Below are 7,845 nucleotides of genomic sequence, written 5' to 3' on the forward strand. Positions count from 1 at the left end.
CAGTTGCCACAGGCCATTCTGGGCAGGATGACTGCTTAGACTTGGCCATGGCTGCCGTGAGAAAGGACAGTAGAAGAGAGAAGAAATCTAGACTGCTCTTGAGCTTCCGACTTGGATCCTGGGGGGTGATGGGAGCACTGACCCAGATGACTGGCAAAGAAGATGGAGATTCAGGGGCGCAGGTAGGGGGAAGGGGCATCCCATCATCCTCGTCTGGCCCCGCCCACCTCCACGGTCCCACTCCGGGGGAAGCTGGAGCGTGTCTCACTGGAAGATGACAGTAGCTTCTAGGAAAGAAGCATCTAGGAGGGACGGGACCCAAAGGGGCAATTAAATATTTCTCCTGTGCTCCTTAGGTTGACAGATTTCTTTCCACAGGTGGAAGCACTGTCCCTCTAAGCCTCTGGTTGAATCTTGGGGACATCTGGGGAATGGTCCCTGTCTGCTTTGAGAAGGGTGCATCTTTGACTCTTCCTTGCCATCCCCAGGTTGGTCACTAGATGGCACGAGACTCCACCTGTCGGGGAGGAAGGGGCTTGGACTAAGGGGAGGTAAGGCAGTCACTGAAGGGGCCCACATCCTGAAGGGGTGTCCTTTTCACTTAACCCTGATTTAATTTAATTCTTCAGGAATACGTTCTTATCTTGGATATATTATTCTTATAAGTAGGTTCTTCTTATAATTGTATTTCTGAAGAGTATATTCTTGAATATAAAGAATTCTCACAAATACACTTTTCTTACCCCACCACCATCCCCCCAGTCTCCCCATCTCTCCTCTTAGGGCTTCAGAAAAAAAGCAGCAAGAAACTGGGGCAGAGGTCAATTATACATTCCTTGGCATTCTGGTATAAAAAATGAGAATTGTTCCAGTTAAACTAAATAGGGTCTGCAGACTGGCCAGCTCCCAGATGGGGACAGAGATGGGGGGTGCTCCAGGTGGCAAGTCAGTGCGCGCCACGTCATGGGCACCCCTCTGCCATCACCCCGTCTCTGCTGTGCTGAAAACACGTGGCCATTGTCTCACCCAGGATGGCTCTGCCTGCCGAGGACACGGCTTGATTGGGGAGGGCCCCGCACACCAGCATGACGTGGCAGCAATCAGCGGTACCTAGAGACCCAAAGGACAAGGATGGGCAGATTGGAACCCTAGACATGGAGAGTAGTTCTATGTCCAGCCCCTGAGGCTGAGTGCAGGGGGGAGAGATTTGTGCATGGGCTGCAAGAAGGGCCAAGAGTCAGCAAAGCAGGCAGTGATGTCTATCAAAGGAGCCGAAAACAAAGAGAGGGAGCCCTGAGTGGGGCTCAGGTCTGGCTTGAGTGGGTCCTGCAGTAAAGCCTGTTCTGAGCATCCCTGAGCAAGGCGCTGGCAGATCCAGGGCAAATGGGGGAGGGCAGGAGCCCCCAGGGCCTCATTAATCACAATGTGCTTGGAGGCTTATACAATGTCCTTTCATCTTACATTTTGCATTTTTCTAGGCTAGGAATTGGGGTGAGGAGGGGCTGTGGGGACAGTAGCCTGGCACTTAGGCGATGCTCCCAGCCCCTGGGTTCGGACACAGGCTCAGGGCCATCCTGATACAGACTTCCTCATCCCACACATGGTGGTCTGGGGCATCAGGTCCTGGATACTAAGCAAAAGAGACTAAATTGCAGAAATGGGAGTTGCAACCCATCCAGATCTCACCAATGGAGTCCCCACTCAGCCGCCAGCTCAGGGCTCCCTTCCTGTCTCCAACCCACCAATGCGCCTGAGCCACACACCTGAGCAGCACCCTCCGGGCCCAGAGCCCAGTGCCTGTCACCCTTCATTCAAAGAAACCCTGAATCCACTTTCGCAAAAAAATTGCCCAAAACAAAAGGAGGAACACCAATGGCATCCTTCCCCACCTGGAAAAGGCCCCGTCCTGCCCTCCCTACCCCATGTCCCCACGCCAGCTGGAACACCACGGCCACTCGCCCTTTGTTCATGCTTTTATTCTGCAGGGGGCAGGTCAGGGAGCGCAGCTTCCGGGGCTTCCGGGGCACCACGCAGTCCTGGGTGAGCCGAGGGCAGGGTCCAGCTGGGAGGAGCTTGGTGGGGCTGGGTGTTTTAGAGGCCAGTGGAGACCAGTGACACAACTCCCAGACAGACAGCTTTGAGCTCCGGGAAGCCTTGCTGTCTAGAGAAGTTGCCTTCTCTGGGTGTGAGGCCTGTGCAGCCTGGTCTCTGGGGGGTAGTTGCCTCCCCCAGGTCCAAAATCAATGTGCTTGCCTGCTGTCTCCCCTCCCGCCTCCCCACCTCCCCAAGCTGGGCAGAAGCCCCCGTCCTCAAGGTCACAGACATGCTCCCAGGGGCTGATCCTCGGAAAGGAGCTGTTTGAGGTTACTCCCTAATTGCCTCCTAAAATGTCAATGGCTGATTAGATTAAACTGCCCCCACTTGCATTCTATAGGGAGGCCGTGGGAACTGGGGGCTTCACTAGTGAACTGGTCAAGTGCGCGGGGAGGGGCCTTGGAGGCAATGCAGTTCTGGCCTAGTGGGCGGGCTCCCCGCACCTGCCATGAGATCACCGTCTACTGCACCCCGGCCTCCCGCCACCCCGGAAAGGTCGCTCCTCACAGGCCTCATGGAAAGGGCCTGAGGCTCAGTCCAGGACCTGTCACTCGGAGCAATACACCCAGGGCCTGTGCTGGGGAATGTGGGATTCAGGCAGAAGAGCGCATGCAGGAAGGGGGAGAGATGGGCCCAGGGAAGAGGACAAGCCACCTCTGAAGACCAGACGGGTGAGTGAGGCAGAGGCTAAGGGAAAAGAATCCCCTTCCTGTTACTTACAACCCTTCAGGCAGCCGAACAGGGAAGAGAACCAGTCAGGCCCCGTCTCGGACCACAGCCCGAAGCTGGGACCCCGTGTGCTGTGCGTCAGCATGCACGCACACGGCTGTGCTAGGGAGGAGGGACCGAGGAGGACAGTTCGGGGACGGGGCGGTGGGGGAGCTGGGCCACGGGGCAGATAGGGCCTAAGAGGTGAGCCCAGGCTGGGCTCATGCAGAGGCGCGATGTGTGTCCCGACAACAGACAGGCTCCTAGAAGCTGATGCTCTTCAGGTCCGTGGAGCAGCGGTACCTGCCATCCAGGCACCTGGAGCACAGCAGGTTGGGCAGGCAGGGGCAGGTGTGGTGCTGGCGTTTTCTGAAGAAGGGGACCTGGGAAAAGAGGAGAAGAAGGAGGACTCCTTCACCATAAGGGAGGTGGGCCTCCTGGCAGGAGCCTCTGGCCCGACCAGCCCTGGCCGGTGTCTCACCCCTCCGACCAGCCCGACAATAACAGTTATGACAGAGGGGGAAACTGAGGCACAGTGGCTGAGCGACACGCCAAGCTCACGCAGCTAATTTGTGGAGGAGCCAGGATTTGAACCCAGGCAATCTGGCTCTCGGGACAATGTAATCAGCCACAACACTGTCCTTCCACTCCAGCCTTAAAACACCACAAGCCCCCACGCTGCCTAGCCAGGCCCTCTCGCCGACACATGCGTACGTGCACGCACACACGCTGGTGGACCGGACATCACTTATAGCACCCCTATGATGTGCTCAACGCTAGGGGGTGCTAGGGATGCAGCGGGGGACAGGACAGGCACCGTCTCTGCCCTGTGACTGACCCAGAGACTAAACTATTGAGGTTTCCTCAGCGGAGGGTGAACAGGAACGGTTATGATCACAGGTAGGGTCAGACTGCCCAGGTTCAAATCCTAAGTCTGCCACTTCCCAGCTGCGTGACAACTGGCAAGTTCTTTAGTCTCTGTGTCTCAACTTTATTATCTGCAAAATGGGTTAATAATAGCACCTACCACATACAGCTGTAAAGAGGTTTAAACTATACAACTGCGAAAGGACTTAGTCTGACAAGTGGCCCGTAGTAAGCACTCAGCATACCCCGAGGCGGCAAGGACTGCCTCGCCACCCCACCTCCCCATCCCCCAAGAGGCCCGGATCAGGAGGGTGACCACAGGAGGATGCTGAGCCCAGAAGAAACGGGGCTCCTGAGTGCAGGTGTGCTTCCCTGAGGAGCATGACAGACTCCTGAACCGCAGGGAGCCCGGGGGAGGGAGCCGGCATGCGGGGTCCCCATGCACACTTGTTGTTGCTCCTGTACCCGGCCCTTCTATGCCCCCTGGGCTGGGAGCTGCCTGTCAGTGGACCGGAGTAGGGTGCGTAGGGCCCAAAAGAGTACAAGTCCCTCCTTGAAGCATATGCCCTGGGCCCATGGCTTGCCTCACCCTAACCAGACCCATCCCTTGGATGGGAGGCCATTTTGTGAGTCTTATTTCATGTTCTTGAGGGAAAGTTCCTATGGGTAGAGAGCATTCAGGCCCCCTTGAGAATCTGAGCTCATCAGATCTGAAAGAGACTTCAGGGGCGATCGGTATCTTCCCTCATATACATGAGGCGACTGAGGCCCAGAGCAGTCATGCTAATTGCCCAAGGCCACTCAGCAAGTGAGCAGCTGGGGTTCCGGCCCCCAGGTCTAACAGGCTGTGTGATTAGTACCCCCCCACTCCACCCCAGGCTGCCTCCAAGGAGCAAGGAGGCGGTGCCCAACCCCCCTGAGATGTCAGCCGTCTGGCTCTGGGCCCTGAGCAGGTCTGTGCGGTACCTTATGGCTGCCGGGGTGACACTCCTCTCCTTCCCGCCCCAGCGGGGTGCACATCCGAAGCCCACGTAGCCACAGGCTGATGGCACAGCACGTGCCCGCCCCACACTGGACATCCCGCTCACAGGCCTGCGAGGGGAGACAAAGCGGCCATTTGTGCCCGTTAGTGCCCCCCAAGAGAAAGCAGAAGGGAGAGGTACATCCAAAACCCTCACGGCAGCCTCGCACCCCATGCCGCACATCCGTGCTCCTGCCTCACTTGCGCCGGGATGCTCAGGGCTCAGCGGGGCATCAGCACTGAGTCTGGGGACCCCTCCCAGCTCCTCGGAGGCCACCCAGTAGGGAGGCAACGCTCCTCTTCAGACCAATGCAGAGGTCAGGAGACACAGCTCTTCCAGCCCCAGGACATGCTCCAAGGATGCTGGTGAAATGGGACGATCTGAGTTCCTAGAGGTGGGAGGGGCATTGATGGCCCAAGCCCCAGGGGCTCAGTCCTTGGTTAGTCCAAGCTCCTCCCATCTGGACCCTGCCCTCGGCTCACCCAGGATGGCGTGGTGACCCGGAAGCAAGGTCCCAACCTTGACCCCACACCCGGGGATGGTGCCTCCCTTCCCCATGCCGGCCCCCACCTCAGCCCTCCCCTTGGTCCTCACCAGAAGCTCAGCCTCACCCGAGGTGCCAGCACCCCAGAGAACAAGGGGCTCCCCCGGGGCTTCTCTGCTGGCCTCCTTGATCCCCAGATAGGGATGGACCCCTCTGGGTTGGGCTCCAGAACAGGAGCTAAGCGGCCTTGGCTGGTTTCCGGAAGTTGCCATTTGTAAACGAGCCCACCCAAGCCTGCTTTAAACAAAAGCCTGAACGGGGGGAAATAGACCTCTGAACTGCTCCAGCCTCAAGCAGGGCCACGATGGAGAAGCACCCGATCTTGGCACTCCCAGAGAAGCTGGGTGGCTTTTCTGAACTGAGATTCACAGCTGCGGAGCACCCTCTGGCTACCTGGGTGGGACCTGGCAGAAACTGGAAGCAGCCAACTTGCTCAGCCCCGGGAGGGAAAGTGGGGGTGCGGGGTCTGCTTGCCACCCAGAGGAGGTGCAAGTGAAGTCACCTGGCTGTGCAGGTCTCCAGCCCAGTGAGGGCACAGGTCACACACCCACGAGGTCCTGCAAGCCCGGGGTTAGGGCCAAGCAGACCTTCCCTGACTCTTCTTCTACAGAGCTGGAGCATCATTGTCCCACTCTGGCAGGAGGGCCCATCCAAGCCTGAATCCGGGATGGTCACAGTCCAGGGAGCAGGGGCGTGTGGTGGTGTCCGCCCAGCCTCTTCCTGGGAGTCAGCCTTGGGGCCTCAGCAAGGCATGGAGAGTGGAAAGAGATCCTCACCCCCTGAGGACTGGGTCCCACCCTCTCCTTGTCCTGTCTGTCATGCATGTCCTCCTACCCTAGATTTCTCTCTCACTGTGCTATTCAAAGGGTCCTCTTGAAGGTTTACTAGAAAGAGATTTTCCCACCACCACTTGGCCAGATGTTGGAGCTGGCCCCATGAGGTCACCTGGGCGTCAAGGTCAACCCGCAGCTCCCATCCCTTTTGGTGGCTTCTCTCCTTTGTTCTTAGCCTCCCCAATCATCAGGCTACACAATAGGAGGATTCAGAGGCTGATTCATTAGGTATAATTTTGCCCTAACAATGTTATTCATGCTCTGGGTCTCAAAAGCATTGACTTGCCTTTAATATGTGTTCGTCTTTGAAACTCAAGTCTTTTTCCTTTAAAAAGGAGAAGAAAGAAGTTTTCCTTTCTGTGATCATGAAAACTAATGTGATTCCAAGAGACATTTGGCATTTTTCTACATTTCCATTCTCTATGTGAAAAGTTGAAGGACGCTGGGGAAAAAAAAATAAATTTCCCTCTCTCTCTTTTTTTTTTGTCCTAGTGGCTTTGATCTGAAAGCTCTCAGGTATTACTCTCCGTTTTAGTAAGAATGGTCCCACCACCGTAACACATTTGAGGGTGGTCCCGGGGAAAGCCCCAGTGTGAAGGCAGGCAAGCACCCCTGTGTGGGGAGCCTCCACTGGGAGGCTAGATTTCCATTTGTTATCCAATGCCTGCTTTTGGGTACACCCAGCCAAATGCTCTGATCAGAACCAGGCACAGTTAAAATATACAAATAATAAAGGAAGGAAAGAATTTCAAGACAATCTTTCTTAAGAGTAGAAAAAGCAGAGGTTAAACATCCCCAATTAAAGCTAATAAGGTCACTGCCTTTAATTAAGTCAACATGCTGTGTAAATTACACTTGACATGTGGACCAGATTATATAAAAACCAAAATTTACACAAAAGATAAATTATGGGGTGCTAATCAACTTTATGAAAGAATTCCTTATTACACAATTAGGAATCTTCATGTTCCCCAAGGTCTAAACTTCAAAATGTTCGATGTTCTCCTAATGCAATTGAAAATTTTAGATTGGATTTACACACAGCCTCTCCAAAGTAGATCCCGTCTAGGAGGGGGGTAAGGTCCAACTAATCCGAAAAGCATGTGGAATGCCTCTCTGAAATGCTGGCTGACCGTTGACTCCCCAGTTTTTTTGGTTTGCCCCCTGCGTGGTTGCTGGCTCCCCTCCATGCAGACCCTGACACCCTCCCAAAACCCAGGGCAGAGAGGGAGTTGGACGCCTTACCCCTGTGATCACGGCACAGTCCGACACGGTCACCAGAAGAAACATAATTGAGACTCGCATGGTACCTCTCATGGTCACTTGGGGTGAAGGCACGACGCTGCCCGTTCCACGGCCTCTCGCTTGCTCCCGCTCAGCCTCCTGCGCCGGCTGGGAAGGCCAGGCTGTCTGGCCCCCTCCCTCCTCCCAGATTTATGCAGTCCGATCTAGGCTGCCTGTGGATGCCTCGCTCTGCTTTTCCCTTCCCCGTCACCAGTGCTATTCAGATGATCTCAGGGATGAACATGAGACCTGAATCCCTGATGACATCAAATCACCATCAAAACCAATAAAAAATGAGCACATCGGGGGCATTGACAGTGGCTCGAACTCTCCGAGGAGCGCAGAGATGCAGTCAGTTACATACATTTCACTCCATGGTCTTCTGCGCCTCTGGGACATCCTGCTATTCTGCTTGGGGCGGGGGGCGGGGGGTGGCTCTGGCAATGAATTAAGGGGTTTACAACATCACCATTAATCCTTTCCTGCTCCAAAC

At 55.5% G+C, this 7,845-nt stretch overlaps 1 protein-coding gene across 1 annotated transcript; it reads right to left on the minus strand.

The window, feature by feature from the left end:
• Positions 1 to 3,065: 3,065 nt before the first annotated feature.
• PROK1 (prokineticin 1) lies at positions 3,066 to 7,385 on the minus strand. The gene is made up of 3 exons (XM_032415897.1): positions 7,314 to 7,385; positions 4,636 to 4,761; positions 3,066 to 3,185 (listed from the first exon to the last, which is right to left on the minus strand). The coding sequence occupies exons 1-3, from the start codon at positions 7,383 to 7,385 to the stop codon at positions 3,066 to 3,068; spliced, it is 318 nt and encodes a 105-aa protein (XP_032271788.1).
• Positions 7,386 to 7,845: the final 460 nt, after the last annotated feature.

The sequence above is a fragment of the Phoca vitulina genome, unplaced genomic scaffold, assembly GCF_004348235.1.
Source record: "Phoca vitulina isolate PV1807 unplaced genomic scaffold, GSC_HSeal_1.0 scaffold2, whole genome shotgun sequence".
In the NCBI taxonomy this organism is placed as follows: Eukaryota; Metazoa; Chordata; class Mammalia; order Carnivora; family Phocidae; genus Phoca; species Phoca vitulina.

Excerpts from the sequence above, each read along its gene's own strand:
- PROK1 (XM_032415897.1), bottom strand. The coding sequence starts at position 7,385 with ATGAGAGGTACCATGCGAGTCTCAATTATGTTTCTTCTGGTGACCGTG. Across the intron at positions 4,762-7,313 it reads ACTGTGCCGTGATCACAGGG|GCCTGTGAGCGGGATGTCCA; the intron begins GTAAGGCGTCCA and ends CTCCCCTCGCAG. Across the intron at positions 3,186-4,635 it reads GTCACCCCGGCAGCCATAAG|GTCCCCTTCTTCAGAAAACG; the intron begins GTACCGCACAGA and ends CTCTTTTCCCAG.